At 44.7% G+C, this 18,404-nt stretch overlaps 1 protein-coding gene across 2 annotated transcripts in view; it reads left to right on the top strand.

The window, feature by feature from the left end:
• Positions 1 to 18,404, top strand: part of LOC121575189 (retinoic acid receptor gamma-A-like) — a 72,952-nt gene that overhangs the window by 51,543 nt on the left and 3,005 nt on the right. For both annotated transcript variants that reach the window (XM_041888135.1, XM_041888136.1), the window contains 4 exons: positions 16,454 to 16,602; positions 16,972 to 17,113; positions 17,695 to 17,858; positions 17,955 to 18,131. In XM_041888135.1, the coding sequence (XP_041744069.1) occupies positions 16,454 to 16,602; positions 16,972 to 17,113; positions 17,695 to 17,858; positions 17,955 to 18,131 (632 nt within the window). The remainder of the gene's footprint in view (positions 1 to 16,453; positions 16,603 to 16,971; positions 17,114 to 17,694; positions 17,859 to 17,954; positions 18,132 to 18,404) is intronic.

The following is an 18,404-nucleotide window of genomic DNA, read 5'->3' on the forward strand; positions in this document are numbered from 1 at the left end:
TCAGTGGGCGAGGGAACACAGTAAATAATATCGGCTGTCCATGGTGCGTCCACTCCTATGGATCCTACACAGTGTCCTGGGACGCCTCTGGGCTGGCTTTCCCATAGTGCCATTGGGCCAGGGCATGGGAGAAGGACCCAGTCAACCCTACATTTTGTATTAGTCTGTTATTGTTTTCCAAAGTCAGAGAACCACTCATTTACATAATATAAAGATTTTCTACATTATATGTATTTTGTACATGATCAGACTGTCGTCAGGCACCTCTCTATGGTTTCTCCTAGATAGACATAGAATGGTTGTAGATGACGTGACGTGACGCCTCAGGACTACCTGTGTGTGTTAGTGTATGGTCTGTCTGTCTGTCTCTGGGAGTGTGTATGTATCTAAGTTTGGGATCCGACCCCAGAGGAAGTGGGGATCCTGTCTTCCTGTGGCAGGGCAATGCTGAGCAGAGCACCAGTAAGTAGCTAGTCAACTGATTGCTACTCTTCAGACAAAAATAAGCTGTGCCAAGCTGAAGCTTGAGTTACTGTTTGAGTTATTAGCTGAGTCCTATTCAGATGTGCTAAACTGGCCGACCACACAAAAGGGATTGATTTTAAGTGACTGATTAGTTGATTGATATATTGATGATTGATACGTTGATTTACTGGTTGAGAATCTTGGTCTTAAAGTGCTAGGTTGTTTGGATACTCAAACCTCGCTCAGTCAGATGAGTGCTTTAGTAATTGCGGTGACTGAACCACTTGTACTGCACTAGGATTAGTGGTTCTTGACAGTAATGACAAATTGTTTCCCAATTTCAGTGTAACTCAAACAATCTTGTAAGTAATGGGATTAGCTTGGTAGAGTTATTGAAAAGCAGTTACTGTAGCATGAGGAAGCAGCCAGGCAGCACTGTAGTGCCTCACCTGTTGTAATGAATAGTATTTTCCATCTAGTCTTGTTCCAGCTTGTCTCACACTCTGTCATTCCCCTCTTTATTGTGTCATAACAGTCTCTCCCATACATGGCCACAACACATTGACTCAATGGTTGGATGTGTGTGTACAGTTGAAGTCGGAAGTTTACATACACCTTAGCCAAATACATTTAAACTCAGTTTTTCACAATTCCTGACATTTAATCCTAGTAAAAATGCCCTGTCTTAGGTCAGTTAGGATCACCACTTTATTTAAGAATGTGAAATGTCAGAATAATAGTAGAGAGAATTATTTATTTCATATTTTATTTCTTTCATCACATTCCCAGTGGGTCAGAAGTTTACATACACTCAATTAGTATTTGGTAGCATTGCCTTTAAATTGTTTAACATGGGTCAAATGTTTCGGGTAGCCTTCCACAAGCTTCCCACAATAAGTTGGGTGAATTTTGGCCCATTCCTCTTGACAGAGCTGGTGTAACTGAGTCAGGTTTGTAGGCCTCCTTGCTCGCACACGCTTTTTCAGTTCTGCCCACAAATGTTCTATAGGATTGAGGTCAGGGCTTTGTGATGGCCACTCCAATACCTTGACTTTGTTGTCCTTAAGCCATTTTGCCACAACTTTGGAAGTATGCTTGGGGTCATTGTCCATTTGGAAGAGCCATTTGCGACCAAGCTTTAACTTCCTGACTGATGTCTTGAGATGTTGCTTCAATATAGCCACATCATTTTCCTTCCTCATGATGCCATCTATTTTGTGAAGTGCACCAGTCCCTCCTGCAGCAAAGCACCCCCACAGCATGATGCTGCCACCCCGTGCTTCACGGTTGAGATGGTGTTCTCCGGCTAGCAAGCATCCCCCTTTTTCCTCCAAACATAACGATGGTCATTATGGCCAAACAGTTCTATTTTTGTTTCATCAGACCAGAGGACATTTCACCAAAAAGTACGATCTTTGTCCCCATGTGCAGTTGCAAACCGTAGTCTGGCTTTTTATGGCGGTTTTGGAGCAGTGGCTTCTTCCTTGCTGAGCGGCCTTTCAGGTTATGTTGATATAGGACTCGTTTTACTGTGGATATAGATAATTTTGTACCTGTTTCCTCCAGCATCTTCACAAGGTCCATTGCTGTTCTTCTGGGATTGATTTGCACTTTTCGCACCAAAGTACGTTCATGTCTAGGAGACAGAACGTGTCTCCTTCCTGAGCGGTATGACGGCTGCGTGGTCCCATGGTGTTTATACTTGCGTACTATTATTTGTACAGATGAACGTGGTACCTTCAGGCGTTTGGAAATTGCTCCCAAGGATGAACCAGACTTGTGGAGGTCTACAATTTTGTTTCTGAGGTCTTGGCTGATTTCTTTTGATTTTTCCATGATGTCAAGCAAAGAGGCACTGAGTTTGAAGGTAGGCCTTCAAATACATCCACAGGTACACCTCCAATTGACTCAAATGATGTAAATTAGCCTATCAGAAGCTTCTAAAGCCATTTTCTGGAATTTTCCAAGCTGTTTAAAGGCACAGTCAATTTAGTGTATGTAAACTTCTGACCCACTGGAAATAAGATACAGTGAATTATAAGTGAAATAATCTGTCTGTAAACAATTGTTGGAAAATGTACTTGTGTCATGCACAAAGTAGATGTCCAAACCGACTTGCCAAAACTATAGTTTGTTAACAAGAAATTTGTGGAGTGGTTGAAAAACAAGTTTTAATGACTCCAACCTAAGTGTATGTAAACTTCCGACTTCAACTGTAGGTCTATGTGTGTTTTTGTCTCAGTGTTGTTGTTCATCAAGGTGGGATTAGGAAGGCATGGCTGTTTGAAGCATAGTGTTGGTCGTCTGACAGGAAAGTGTTGTGCGGAAAGTAGGGGTAGTTGGTGAGTAGGGGAGATGAGGAGATGAGGGGTGGCCAAATGTTGACTCCTTTTCATCAAAAAAGGGGTGAAATAAAAAGGTAGCTTTATGAGGTGTTGTAAAGAAGAAAGGCTGCTTTGTATGCAGGCCAGTGAATGTGAGGGGCAATCCTGATTTAACAACCGTCCCTAAAAAAGAACCCCCCTTCACAGAGAAACCATGCTTTCCTGTCCATCTCTGTTAGGAGAAAAACACATGGGAGTAAATATTGCATAAAACACTGCAGTGGTATTTATAGAGTGAACATATACGAAAGTCAGTACAGATGTAGGATCTTAATTTGAGCCATTCTGCTAAAAATATTCCTGCAGCAACTGGAAATATTAAGTATTATGTGGGTTATAATTAATGGACATTTTTGTAGGGGTCAAGTCTGAAATTTCAAGTCTGACATTTCAAAGTGGAAATTACAAACTTCAGAAGCCTTTTTAAACCTCAAATACACCACAAGTTGTACATTTCCTGAAAGTTCCCTGCAACAGGATGATCAAATTAAGATCCTACATCTGTAGGTGAATTTGCAGCATTACTCTCCACATAATCTGTGTGTGTGTGTATGTGTGTTTGCTGTATAGTCCACGGCTGTGTGTTGTTCTAGTAAGGGTGTGATAATTCCTCTCTGATTGTGTGTGTGCATGCATGAGCTGGTGTGTGCTCATGTGTTTGTGTGTGTGACCCCCTCTTGCCTGTGTGTTTGGTGTTGCTGTTTTTATGGAGCCATCTCCTGGATGGTAGCCTGGTTTTATCACAGGCTTTCCTTTCAAAGAGGCTCCCAATGACAGGAAGGACTCCTCCTCCCAACAGGGCAGGAAGGCAGAAGGGGGGAGAGAGGGAGGGAGGGATATGGGACAGGCCAGGGCGGGGCGGGGGAAGGGTGGTGAGGGAGGATGGGTTGTGTAGGTATTGAACTTAAGACAGCTGATGAAAGGAAGTGCCATTGCTTCACATTTTGGACTGAAATCTCTTCAACCATAACCCCCCCCCCACCCTCCCCCCACACACACACACACACGCACACACATATACACGCACTCAGCATATCCTCTCCTGGGGTTCAGGCCTATCTCTTCCCTATAGGTTATCTGTAAACATAGGCCTATCTGTAATAGTGAACTAGTACTTTCAACACCACGGTACAGATACAACTCTAGAACCATCCATTAAATCAGTTCAGACATTCAAAAATTTGCCCACAGCATGCTCATTTCAAAGTCTGAGTGGTCATGGTGGACATATAAATTTGAAGACACACATGGGAATTGTTTTCCTGTTTCTTGGTATATACAGGATGGGATGAGTTAATGTAGTCTCCATTTTCTCCTTCTGATCAGGCTTAAGGTGGTGTGCGTGTCAGTGGAGGCTGCTGAGGGGATGATGGCTCATAATAATGGTTGGAATGGAGTATAATGGCTGGAATGGAGTGAATGGAATGGTATCAAACAGATGAAAACCATGTGTTTGATGCCATTCAATTTACTCCATTCTGGCCATTATTATGAGCCATTCTCCCCGTAGCAGCCTCCTCTGCGGTGCATGTGTGTTGTTCCAACATACTGTATGTGTTGTTACCCTATTTCACACTGAAAGTCACACTGAAAGTCACACTGAAAGTCACACTGAAAACCGCCACACACATTCCAACATGTTCATAAGCTGAAACAAGCCTACACTCACACACATTCACACACACACACATTCCACAGCACACTCCAGAACATTTTGTGAGGCGAGAAGTTATGTAAAAAAAAAATTTGCTAACCAAATTAGTCTTTGGAGACCTGATAACGCCATACTGTAGATTGGAGCACGGGCAATTTAAAACTGAATGCCTACAGTCATGTACCGAGATTCCATTATGTTGGCACTACATACATTTGTGCAGAAAGTCATCTCTATAAAATGCCATCTCATATCGATCATTAGAACTAGATAAAGCCATGTGACCTGACCAGGAAAAATGACTATTACGTTATTGCCAGGTATCACTAGGACATGGAGTTTTTCCTTGTCAGATCCCTGGGTCAGGAAAACTACTGCCCCTAGAACTATTTTGTTCATAATCCAAAATGTTCCTCTTGTAAGGACTACTAGAGAAAATACAAGAGAGGCAAACGTAGACAAAATCACAGGATACTCCATAGTATTAATGGTGCCGGAGGAGATGGCTTCCGTTTTACAAGCTCCTAACCAATTGTGCTATTATGTGTGTTTTTTTGCGTTATTTGTAACTTATTTTGTACATAATGTTTCTGCCACCGTCTCTTACGACCGAAAATAGCTTATGGATATTAGGACAGCGATTACTCACCTCGTACTGGACGAAGATTTTTTTTTCAACGTGTCGGACGCGAAGGATTTACTTCAGACACCCGACAAGGCCCAAATCCCCGTCATTCGCAGGAGAAAGAGACAGAGATATCGGGGATGTAGGTCGGGGTGCCTTGTAAGCATCCGACGGCGAGTGGGTAATCTGCCTCTTCCATCAGTCATATTAGCCAACGTACAATCATTGGATAACAAAATTGACGAGCTACGATCATGAATATCCTACCAACGGGACATTAAAAACAGTAATATCTTATGTTTCACCTACTCGTGGCTGAACGACGACATGGATAGCATACAGCTGGCGAGGTTTACGCTGCATCGGCAAGATAGAACAACGGCCTCCGGTAAGACAAGGGTGGCGGTCTGTGTATATTTGTAAACAACAGCTGGTGCACGAAATCTAATATTAAGGAAGTCTCGAGGTTTTGCTCGCCTGAGGTAGAGTATATCATGATAAGCTGTAGACCACACTATTTACCAAGAGAGTTTTCATCTATATTTTTCGTAGCTGTCTATTTACCACCATACAAACCTATGCTGGCACTAAGACCGCAGTCAATGAGCTGTATAAAGCCATAAGCAAACACAGGAAAACATTCAGCCAGAGGCGGCACTCCTAGTGGCCAGGGACTTTAATGCAGGGAAACTTAAATCAGTTTTACCTCATTTCTACCAGCATGTTAAATGTGCAACCAGAGGGAAAAAAACTCTAGACCACCTTTACTCCACACACAGAGACGCGTACAAAAGTACATACCCCAACCAGAAGCCATGGATTACAGGCAACATCCGCAATGAGCTAAAGGGTAGAGCTGCCACTTTTAAGGAGCGGGACTCTAACCCGGACGCTTATAAAAAATCCCCCTATGCCCTCTGACGAACCATCAAACAGGCAAAGCTTCAATACAGGAGTAAGATTGAATCGTACTACACCGGCTCCAATGCTCGTCGGATGTGGCAGGGCTTGCAAACTATTACAGACTACAAAGGGAAGCACAGCCGCGAGCTGCCCAGTGACACGAGCCTACCAGACGAGCTAAATCACTTCTATGCTCGCTTCGAGGCAAGCAACACTGACGCATGCATGAGAGCATTAGCTGTTCCGGACGACTGTGTGATCACGCTCTCCGTAGCCGATGTGAGTAAGACCTTTAAACAGGTCAACATTCACAAGGCCGCAGGGCCAGACAGATTACCAGGACGTGTAGTCCGAGCATGCGCTGACCAACTGGCAAGTGTCTTCACTGACATTTTCAACCTGTCCCTGACTGAGTCTGTAATACCAACATGTTTCAAGCAGACCACCATAGTCCCTTTGCCCAAGAACACTAAGGTAACCTGCCTGTGGTCCTCTGTAGCTCAGCTGGTAGAGCACGGCGCTTGTAACGCCAAGGTAGTGGGTTCGATCCCCGGGACCACCCATACACAAAAAAAATGTATGCACACATGACTGTAAGTCGCTTTGGATAAAAGCGTCTGCTAAATGGCATATTATTTATTTATTATTTAAATGACTATAGACCGGTAGCACTACGTCTGTAGCCATGAAGTGCTTTGAAAGGCTGGTCATGGCTCACATCAACACCATTATCCCAGAAACACTAGACCCACTCCAATTTGCATACCGCCCCAACAGATCCAAAGATGATGCAATCTCTATTGCACTCCACACTGCCCTTTCCCACCTACGTGAGAATGCTATTCATTGACTACAGCGCAGCATTCAACCCCATAGTGCCCTCAAAGCTCATCACTAAGCTAAGGACCCTGGGACTAAACACCTCCCTCTGCAACTGGATCCTGGACTTCCCGACGGGCCGCCCCCAGGTGGTTAGGGTAGGTAACAACACATCTGCCACGCTGATCGTCAACACAGGGGCCCCTCAGGGGTGCGTGCTCAGTCCCCTCCTGTACTCCCTGTTCACCCATGACTGCATGGCCAGGTACGACTCCAACACCATCATTAAGTTTGCCGACGACACAACGGTGGTAGGCCTGATCACCGACAACGATGAGACAGCCTATAGGGAGGAGGTCAGAGACCTGGCCATGTGGTGCCAGGATAACAACCACTCCCTCAATGTGATCAAGACAAAGGAGATGATTGTGGACTACAGGAAAAGAAGGACCGAGCACGAACCCATTCTCATCGACGGGGCTGTAGTGGAGTAGGTTGAGAGCTTCAAGTTCCTTGGTGTCCACATCACCAACAAACTATCATGGTCCAAACACACCAAGACAGTCGTGAAGAGGGCACGACAAAGCCTATTCCCCCTCAGGAGACTGAAAAGATTTGGCATTGGTCCTCAGATCCTCAAAATGTTCTATAGCTGCACCATCGAGAGCATCCTGACTAGTTGCATCACTGCCTGGTATGGCAACTGCTCGGCCTCCGACCGCAAGGCACTACAGATACATCACTAGGGCCAAGCTTCCTGACATCCAGGACCTCTATACCAGGCGATGTCAGAGGAAGGCCCTAAAAATTGTGAAAGACTCCAGCCACCCTAGTCATAGACTGTTCTCGCTGCTACTGCATGGCAAGTGGTACCAGAGCGCTAATCAAGTCAGCTAATCAAATGGCTACCTGGACTATTTGCATTGTCCCCCCCTTTGGATAAAAGCGTCTGCTAAATGGCATATTATATTTGATTTGAGTAACATCCCATGGAGAGGGTCTGTCAGCCCCCCAGGCTGACTGAAGCTCACCCCTGAGACGTCTGAGCTGCCCCTCAAGCGATGCGCTACACTCTGTCGCCCACAGCGAATGAAAGGAGCCCTTCATCACAGCATACATTCAACACGCTACACTGTGTGCGTGTGGGCGCGTGCTGGATATGAAAACACATTTCTCACCGCTGAGATCCATGTGACATATGACATATGGGTGAAAAGTTTGCATAAGGTCTTGACTAAAGCTTCTTCATGGTTCGCCTGTTGTAGCAATCAAACTGTACTAACATACGCTATAGCCTACACTGACAAATTGTTTTTAATTGTGTAACTGACAAGCCTGTATCTACAATGAGGTTCATTCAGACATGTAATAAGTTTCATAAGTCAAGAGAACTCTGTAATTACGTGAAAAGTTGGCATGGCCTCACATGGCTAGCTATTACAGCCTCAAGCCACAGCTGTAATAGCTAGCAGCTGTAGAGCGAGTTAAGACAGACCTATGCTGCATGGTTGAAAGACAGACAGAGAGAAAGAGGGGGATAGATGGGGGAGAGTGTGAAGGCCAATCGACGGTAGTGGTGCATGTATAAGTGACAGAGGGGGATTATGAAGACTCGCTCCCTCCCCTGCACAAAGAAGCCATGCAGAGACTGAGGGGATTAGGAGTAAAATGATACGGAATGGTGATGGCTCTGCTGTACCTGCCCTCCCCACCCACACCCACCATCACCCCCACCCCTCCTCAGAGCCCAGGCTGACACACGGCACTCAGGATGGGGATTGTCATGCTAATTGAGTCCCAGGCTTCTGGGGGCTGAGAAGGAAGGCCTCAGGTTTCACAGGAGCTTTTGTTTTCTAAACAGTGATGTGTCGAGCTGAGACACACTGAAGGAGAAGCAGAGAGAGAGAAAGAGGGAGCGAGAGAGCGAGAAAGCAAGAGGGAGAGAAAGAGAGTGGGAGTGCGAGAGAGAGAGAGAAAGAGAGAGATGTGTAGAGCTGAGGAGACACACTGAAGGAGAAGCAGAGAGAGAGAAAGTGGGAGCGAGAGAGAGCGAAAGCAAGAGGGAGAGAAAGAAGGTGAGAGCAAGAGAGAGAGAAAGAGCAAACTGCAGGCAACTAAAGCACCAGGGTAGACACAGACCCACTTTTGCACAAAGTGAAAAGGTGGAAGAAGGAAGGTAGAGAGGGATAAACAAGGATGGAGAGAGGGAGGTGGGCGAGAGAGGAATAAAGCGAGATAGAGGGAGTTGTGAGGGGTGGAGCTGGTCTAATTGCTTGTCTGGGGGTAGTCCTATGGATGTGTGCTGATTGATGTAGTGACGCTGTGAGGTGAGCCGTGGGTGAAGAGAGAGACAGAAGGAGAGAGAGAGGGGCGTTTTTTCAGGCTGAGGCTCAGAGGCTGGGCTCAGTTCAGGGTGATGACAGATCCTGACAGATTCAGGCCCCCTCTCTCTCTGTCTCTTCCAGCCAGGTGGAGCTGGGATTGTCCCTATCTATTTCTCTATGTTCTCCTGTTCTCCCTCACTCGTGTCCTTCTATGCCTCTTCCTCTTTCTCTGTCTCCCTCGCTCCCTTTATCTTGTGTCCTTCTGTCTTCTCCCCCTTTTCTCTCTCCCTCTCTCCACCTCTCCCCCTCTCTCCACCTCTCCCCCCTCTGTTCAGACATTGTCAGTCACTACCTCTCCCCTGGCGCCACATGCAGCTCCTCCTTTTCAATAGGAGTCTTTTTTCAAGGCATTTCTTTCATTGTCAGTGTTACTACATAAACAGAAAACAGCACTCCGGTTACAGTGTCCCTCACTCAGCACCAACCCACTCCCCACGACCCTACTACCTCCACTACCTGCCTCTACTGACAGCATGGGTGTCCCAAAAGGCACCCTATTCCCTATGTAGTGCACTAATTCCCTATGACCATAGGAGCAACAGTTGAAGTAGTGGTAGCATCCCAAATATGCTATTGGTTGTAGTGTTGATGGTAGTAAGATGTTGGGTTACCGATAGTGGTAGTGGTATTGGTAGTGGTTTTAGGCTATTGGTCTAGTAGTAGTACTATTGGTAGCTAGTACTAATGGTAGTGGTGGTAGTAGACTGTTAGGCTATTGGTAGCTACTACTTATGGTATTTGTATTTGTATTTATTATGGATTCCCATTAGCTGCTGACAAGACAGCAACTACTCTTCCTGGGGTCCAGAAAAATTAAGGCAGTTAGACCATTTTTAAAACAGTTTTTAAAATCTGATTCTACTGCTTGCATCAGTTACCTGATGTGGAATAGTCATGGCTCTATGTAGTACTGTGCGCCTCCCATAGTCTGTGGACTTGGGGACTGTGAAGAGACCTCTGGTGGCGTGTCTTGTGGGGTATGCATGAGTGTCCGAGCTGTGTGCCAGTAGTTGAAACAGACAGCTCGGTGCATTCAACATGTCAATACCTCTCACAAATACAAGTAGTGATGAAGTCAATCTCTCCTCCACTTTGAGCCAGGAGAGATTGACATGCATATTATTAATGTTAGCTTTCTGTGTACATCCAAGGGACAGCCATGCTGCCCGGTTCTGAGCCAATTGCAATTTCCCTAAGTCCCTCTTTGTAGCACCTGACCACAAGACTGAACAGTAGTCCAGGTGTGACAAAACCAGGGCCTGTAGGACCTGCCTTGTTGATAGTGCTGTTAAGAATGCAGAGAAGCGCTTTATTATGGACAGACTTCTCCCCATTTTAGCTACTGTTGTATCAATATGTTTTGACCATGACAGTTTACAATCCAGGGTTACTCCAAGCAGTTTAGTCACCTCAACTTGCTCCATTTCCACATAATTTATTACAAGATTTAGTTGAGGTTTAGGGTTTAATAAATGATGTGTCCCAAATACAATGCTTTTAGTTTTTGAAATATTTAGGACTAACTTATTCCTTGCCACCCATTCTGAAACTAACTGCAGCTCTTTATTAAGTGTTGCAGTCATTTCAGTCGCTGTAGTAGCTGACGTGTATAGTGTTGAGTCATCAGCATACATAGACACACTGGCATTACTCAAAGCCAGTGGAATGTCGTTAGTAAAGATTGAAAAAATAAAGGGGCCTAGACAGCTGCCCTGGGGAATTCCTGATTCTACCTGGATTATATTGGAGAGGCTTCCATTAACCTTTTCACATGTGAGTTCCAAATATCTCTAACGGTCGCCCCAGCGTGAGTTGTTTTATGCACGTAATGTTCCAAATTGTGATTGTTACGCAACAGGACAGTTAACACACAGTTATCACACAGTTTTCTATAGGCTATGTTTCAACTTGTCAATTTCAAATTATTTTTTAACAAGTTTTATTTTCTAACAGTTTGAATTGAAGTGTGTTCCGCCTCCTCATTAATTCACATAGAAGTATCCCATTTCACTGTTGCGGACAATTTATGTTTGAGGCTTTACTGAGCTGGATAAACTTCTCTCCTTGAGGAGAGCCCAAGCACTTCCCCAGTGTTTCCGCAGATCAAGTATGCAGACATTTGCACAGTCTTGCACGAACTGGCACATTTTCTGGCTGGTGCTCGCATTGCATTCATTGTTGTTTTCCTTACAAATAATAATATTGGACATGTGCGTTCCTTTCAAAGTAAGTGCCTTATTTTCTGTATATTGTGTTGTTGTTTCTACTGTAGCATACAGTATGTATGTATGGATGTTACGAACCGGCTCGTAGACCGTAACAAAGAGGGAGACAACGCGGAGATAAAGAAATAACAAACATATTTATTAAATAAAGTAAACTATATCCAAGTAACAATGGTGTGTGTAGTCAGTAGTGTAAGTGAGTGGATGCGTGCATAGATGGTGATAATGAGGGGTGTTGAGAGGTGCCAAAACAAATGAACACAAAGAAGCCCCAAAATGCCACAACCAAACACAACAGTGTGTCTGCGTGGAGAGAGTCTCCTCGATGTATGGGGGAAAGGTGTTTTTATCCCCGGGACACACCCGCCCAGGTGTGTCCCATTTTGCTGACGACCCTCCCAGCTCCGCCCACCGACATCCTATAAAGGAAAACAAGAGCAGAGGGAAATCATTTGGCAGACAGCGTTAGAGGGTAGTCACAATGGAGCATAATGTATTTACAGTTTTCAAGTACTGGTGAGAAATAATGCATTCCAATTAGTGCATAGATTGTAATGGACACCTATGATGTGTGTAAAATACTTTTTTGAAGGTTATACTGATTATGATGAGCTAATGCTAAGCTATTTGTCAGCTATGTGTGGCGCCATGTTTGTTGACATTATACAATGCATTCTGTAATTGCTATTAGCTAAATCATATTGTGGTTTCTGTCAGCCGAGAGTTAGCTAAATATGACCTTTTGTTAAGCCAATCTTTCCTCAGTTAGCGCTAGGACTAATGTAGCCTACATTTTCCGGTTTGGATGATTGTGTTATGCTGTTGCTACTTCTGTGAATGTCTCAACATTGCATCCAGAAATAAACTGGTCACATTCATGACCTAACTTTGTGAGGACTGTGTTTGTGCAAAATGTTTCTGTGAAAAAACAGTGTGGGCAGCTCAAACACTGACTGTTTTAAGTAAGCGTTCTAATCACACCGGTTTGAGCGTACACTGCAGGGACCACTATAGAATAATCACAGCCGTTTGTTGGTATGTGTCAAAGGGTTAAAGAACACCCTCTGTGTTCTGTTAGACAGGTAGCTCTTTATGCACAATATAGCAGGGGGTGTAAAGCCATAACGCATACATTTTTCCAGCAGCAGACTATGATCGATAATGTCAAAAGCCGCACTGAAGTCTAACAAAACAACCCCCACAATCTTTTTATCATCAATTTCTCTCAGCCAATCATCAGTCATTTGTGTAAGTGCTGTGCTTATTGGATGTCCTTCGCTATAAGCATGCTGAAAGTCTGTTGTCAATTTGTTTACTGTAAAATAGCATTGTCAAACACAATTTTTTCCAAAAGTTTACTAAGGGTTGGTAACAGGCTGATTGGTTGGCTATTTGAGCCAGTAAAGGGGGCTTTACTATTCTTGGGTAGCGGAATGACTTTTGCTTCCCTCCAGGCCTGAGGGCACACACGTTCTAGTAGGCTTAAATGTATATGGCAAATAGGAGTGGCAATATCATACGCTATTATCCTGGTAGTGGTAGTAGTAGACTGTTAGGCTATTGGTAGCTAGTACTAATGATATCGGTAGTGGTGGTCTCACAAAACATCTCCTCAGTCAAGGTCAAAGCTAAAGGGTCAGAGTTTTATTTCACCTCTCTAGCCACTGGGAGCTCTCTGTCCTCTAACTCTCATTTCTTTATCTTTCTCCCTCTCTATTTTTCTCTTCATTTGTCCCGCTCTTCTTTTATTAGATTATTCCTTTATGCCCTTTTCTACTCTTTTTGAAGTCTCGCCACTCTTGTTAAACGCAGGCCCTAGTGTGAGAGAGAGGGGGCTGGAGGGGGGGTAGAGGAGGAGGAAGGGTGGGGGGAGGTGGGGGGTCCACATTTGGGCCAGAACTGTTCTATCCATTGAAGATGGCAGCTAGGAGGGGGGCTGTGCGTGGCTTTTGGATTTTCGACCCCTCCATTTTATTTTTGTGTCTTTTTTTACGGGGAAGGGATGCGAGGGTCCAGCTGGTGGTGTGAATGGCTGTCCAAGGTGACTGGATCCCAATAAAGAGGCGGTCGGCCTGGCTGGGGGCCTCCTTCCCAGCCCAGACACAGCCTTTATAGGCCGGCTTACGAGCCTGGTCCTCTATTAAACCCTGGCCAGCCTGCGCTGAGGAATTTAGGGCCAGGAAACAAGAGAAAAACAGGGGGGTTTGGGAATGGGCATGGGGAGGTGAAGTTGGGGTGACTGAAGGTGAAAGTTGAAAGGCATGTTAGAGGGGATTGCTTTGGGGGCTTGGTCTGTGAATGTGGCTAAATGTATGGGTATTTATGCTTGTTTGACCATTTATAAATTAATGTGTGTGTGTGTGTGTGTTTGTGTGTGTGTGTGTATCTATGCAAATGTCTGCTGTTTGTTGTGTGTGTGAAGTCAGGAAAAACCCAGTGCATTTGTAGTTATATTTAGTAGCTAGATGGTGCATAGACCTGAAATGGTCAGTGATAAAAAGAGAAGAACCGCACTCTTAGAATTAAGGTGAATACAAAATAAAGACGTTTTCCATTTTAGACATAGACAAAGGTTTCGCTCATCTGGGCTTCATCCATGTCGTCTCTGTGTTAAAATGTTTGTCTCTGTGTGTGTGTGTGTGTGTGTGTGTGTGTATTTGACGTTGTTTATTTTGAGGGTTTTCATTGGCAGCAGTTGAATGACTGCTTGTGGCACAGCAAATGGTGTTATATTGTGTGCCATTTTCCCCCTGCGAGACAGAAGGGAGGGACAGAGGGAGACAGCAGTCTCATAAACACCTTCAGTCTGTTTGTTCAAATGTGGCTAGAGGTATACAAGCATGTCGGGTTGGGCAGGCATTCAAATTAAAAAAGACACACACACACACCATTCAGCTGTCAGTTAGTCAGACAGTCAGAGGTATGCTCCACCCCCCACTCCCCAGAAGTGGAGACGGCAATCAAATCTCATCTGCCAATCAGCATTTTATCAGCATAGCCATCTGGCCATCAGATAATTGTGTCTCTTTTCCATCTTTCGATCTCTCTCTTTCAATTCAATTCAATTTAAGGGCTTTATTGGCATGGGAAACGTATGTTAACATTGCCAAAGCAAGTGAAGTAGATAGTAAACAAAAGTGAAATAAACAATAAATATTAACAGTAAACATTACACTCAGAAGTTCCAAAAGAATAAAGACATTTCAAATGTCATATTATGTATATATACAGTGTTGTAACAATGTGCAAATAAATAAACATAAATATGGGTTGTATTTACAATGGTGTTTGTTCTTCACTGGTTGCCCTTTTCTTGTGGCAACAGGTCACAAATCTTGCTGCTGTGATGGCACACTGTGGTTTTTCACCCAGTAGATAAGGGAGTTCATCAAAATTGGGTTTGTTTTCGAATACTTGGTGGATCTGTGTAATCTGAGGGAAATATGTGTCTCTAATATGGTCATACATTTGGCAGGAGGTTAGGAAGTGCAGCTCAGTTTCCACCTCATTTTGTGGGCAGTGTGCACATAGACTGTCTTCTCTTGAGAGCCAGGTCTGTCTACGGCGGCATTTCTCAATAGCAAGGCTATGCTCACTGAGTCTGTACATACTCAAAGCTTTCCTTAAGTTCGGGTCAGTCACAGTGGTCAGGTATTCTGCCACTGTGTACTCTCTGTTTAGGGCCAAATAGCATTCTAGTTTGCTCTGTTTTTTTGTTAATTCTTTACAATGTGTCAAGTAATTCTCTTTTTGTTTTCTCATGATTTGGTTGGGTTTAATTGTGTTGTTGTAGTGGGGCTCTGTGGGGTCTGTTTGTGTTTGTGAACAGAGCCCCAGGACCAGCTTGCTTAGGGGACTCTTCTCCAAGTTCATCTCTCTGTAGGTGATGGCTTTGTTATGGAAGGTTTGGGAATTGCTTCCTTTTAGGTGGTTGTAGAATTTAACGTCTCTTTTCTGGATTTTGATCATTAGCGGGTATCGGCCTAATTCTGCTCTGCATGCATTATTTGGTGTTTTACGTTGTACACGGACGATATCTCTAAAGAATTCTGCATGCAGAGTCTCAATTTGGTGTTTGTCCCATTTTGTGAATTTTTGGTTGGTGAGCGGACCCCAGACCTCACAACCATAAAGGCAATGGGTTCTATAACTGATTCAAGTATTTTTAGCCAGATCCTAATTGGTATGTCGAATTTTATGTTCCTTTTGATGGCATAGAAGGCCCTTCTTGCCTTGTCTCTCAGATCGTTCACATCTTTCTGGAAGTTACCTGTGGCGCTGATGTTTAGGCCGAGGTATGTATAGTTTCTTGTGTGCTCTAGGGCAATGGTTTCTAGATGGAATTTGTATTTGTGGTCCTGGCAACTGGACCTTTTTTGAAACACAATTATTTTTGTTTTACTGAGATTTAGTGTCAGGGCCCAGGTCTGGCAGAATCTGTGCAGAAGATCTAGGTGCTGCTGTAGGCCCTCCTTGGTTGGTTTCTCTTTCTCTCTTATGTCAATCAGCGCTGCCCCCCCTCCCTGATCTCTTAAAATATTTGCCTTTGAGCTGCCCTCCTGGGTAGAGCTGAAAGGCTGGGCTAGAGGGGGGTTGGACTTGTTTGTTGACAAGTCTCCCTTTATCAGTTACTCCATATTTATACATCAGGTTAACTTATTTAGGGAACAACACTGTGGTCCCATTGAACCCCAGTCGTGTATTGTACTTGTATTGTACCTTCAAATATGTTTGGGGGCTTCAGAAAGAAATGTTGACATGCAGTAAACCTATTAGCTGCAATACTGAAATGTGCAGTAAGTTAATGTCTGTCTTTATTGCCTCCCTACTCTCTCTCTCTCTCTCTCAATTAAATTAAATTCAAAGTGCTTTATTGGCATGGGAAACATATGTTTACATTGCCAAAGCAAGTGAAATAGATAATAAACAAAAGTTAAATAAACAATCTCTTTCTTTCTCTCTCTCTCTCTCTACCTTTCCCTCTATCTGAGCAGCAGTAGAGACCCAGAGCACCAGCTCTGAGGAGATGGTGCCCAGTTCACCCTCTCCGCCCCCTCCTCCCCGCATCTACAAGCCTTGCTTTGTGTGCCAGGACAAGTCCTCTGGATACCACTACGGGGTCAGCTCCTGTGAGGGCTGCAAGGTGAGACACACAGAGAGACACAATAGACTCAGTCAATATATACAGACAGGATGTATAACCCAAGCAAATACATGATATATACAGAACATGCATACACAAACAAACAAGCCATGAACAGTCAGACAGGGGCACACATACAACCTACCATAACTGTTTCCATGCAGTTGATCCCTATTCTGAGACATTAGAGGATGTAAAGATGCCTGTACTGCCCTCTGCTGCAATCTTTATCTAAGGACAAAGGCATGGGCTCAAATATCCTCCTGTAGAGTGAGACATCTATGCTCCGGAAACAATGTTTTAATGGCTGATTTCTCTCTCTCTTCTACTCTCTTGGTTTCTCATACTCTCTCTCTCTTTCTTTCTCAGGGATTCTTCCGGCGCAGTATTCAGAAGAACATGGTGTATACCTGCCACCGAGACAAGAACTGTCAGATCAACAAGGTGACCCGTAACCGCTGTCAGTACTGCCGGCTGCAGAAGTGCTTCGAGGTCGGCATGTCCAAAGAAGGTGAGTGCCAGTGCCACAGATGGATTACATTACAACCAGTTTTGTCAATCCCTGCTGGGTATGTTGTGCTGAAGTGTAAAGGTGTGAGGGGATCAGAGATGGTTTGAATACAGAGAGTGTGTGAGAGGCAAAGAGTGTTTTGGAAAGGGATCTCAGTACAGTTCATGTCTGTGAGTATTTGGATAGCACTGAAATCACAATATGTCCCCTCTATAAGTGGACATCCTGAGAGGGAGGAAAGAGTGAAGCATATGTTACTTTATCAGACGACAACAAGTACCACCCAATCTATCACTCATCTTCTCTCCCTCCTTCATTTTAATAATCATTTAGTTGGTGCTTTTATTTGTCCTATTTCACACATGTGTGAATTGGAAATGTGTTGCCTCAGAGAGTGGGGTCACAGCCAGGGTCTGCCATTATCAACGGCGACCCTGAAGCATTTAGGATTAAGTGCCATGCTCCAGGGCACATCGACAGATTTTTCACCTTGTCGGCTCAGGGATTCAAACTAGCGACCTTTCAGTTACTGGCCCAACACTCTAACCGCTAGGCTACCTGCTGCCTTCTCCCCCATGCAGCAGTGCGTAATGACAGGAACAAGAAAAAGAAGGATGTGAAGGAGGAGGTGGTGTTGCCGGAGAGCTATGAGCTCAGTGGAGAACTGGAGGAGCTAGTCAACAAAGTCAGCAAGGCCCACAAAGACACCTTCCCCTCACTCGTCCAACTGGGCAAATACACTACAGTGAGTCAAGTACACACACATGCACACGCACGCACGCGCACACACACACACACACATATCTCAGCCCTCTCTCTCTGTGTCTCTCCTGTGTTCCAGAACTCCAGTGCAGACCATCGTGTGCAGTTGGATCTGGGGCTGTGGGATAAGTTCAGTGAACTTTCCACCAAGTGCATCATCAAGATAGTGGAGTTTGCCAAGCGCCTGCCAGGCTTCACCACCCTCACAATCGCTGACCAGATCACACTCCTCAAATCAGCCTGTCTGGACATACTGGTACCTAAACACCTCTCTCCCTCCACCTCCACTCTGTCTGTACTCCTCTCTCCCTCACTGCTCTTTACAGTGCACACTCATCTCTCCCTCCACCTTCACTCATCTCTCCCTCACTACAATCTATCCACTCCTCTCTCTCCCTTACAATGCTTTATCCATACTCCGCTTTCCCTCAACACACTATACACACACATTGCACTATCCACGTCACTGTCCTCAGTCCTCTGTCACTCCCTACACTTTACACGACCCCTCTTCCTCGTCCTCCCTTTT

The sequence above is a fragment of the Coregonus clupeaformis genome, chromosome 10, assembly GCF_020615455.1.
Source record: "Coregonus clupeaformis isolate EN_2021a chromosome 10, ASM2061545v1, whole genome shotgun sequence".
NCBI classification, from domain to species: domain Eukaryota; kingdom Metazoa; phylum Chordata; class Actinopteri; order Salmoniformes; family Salmonidae; genus Coregonus; species Coregonus clupeaformis.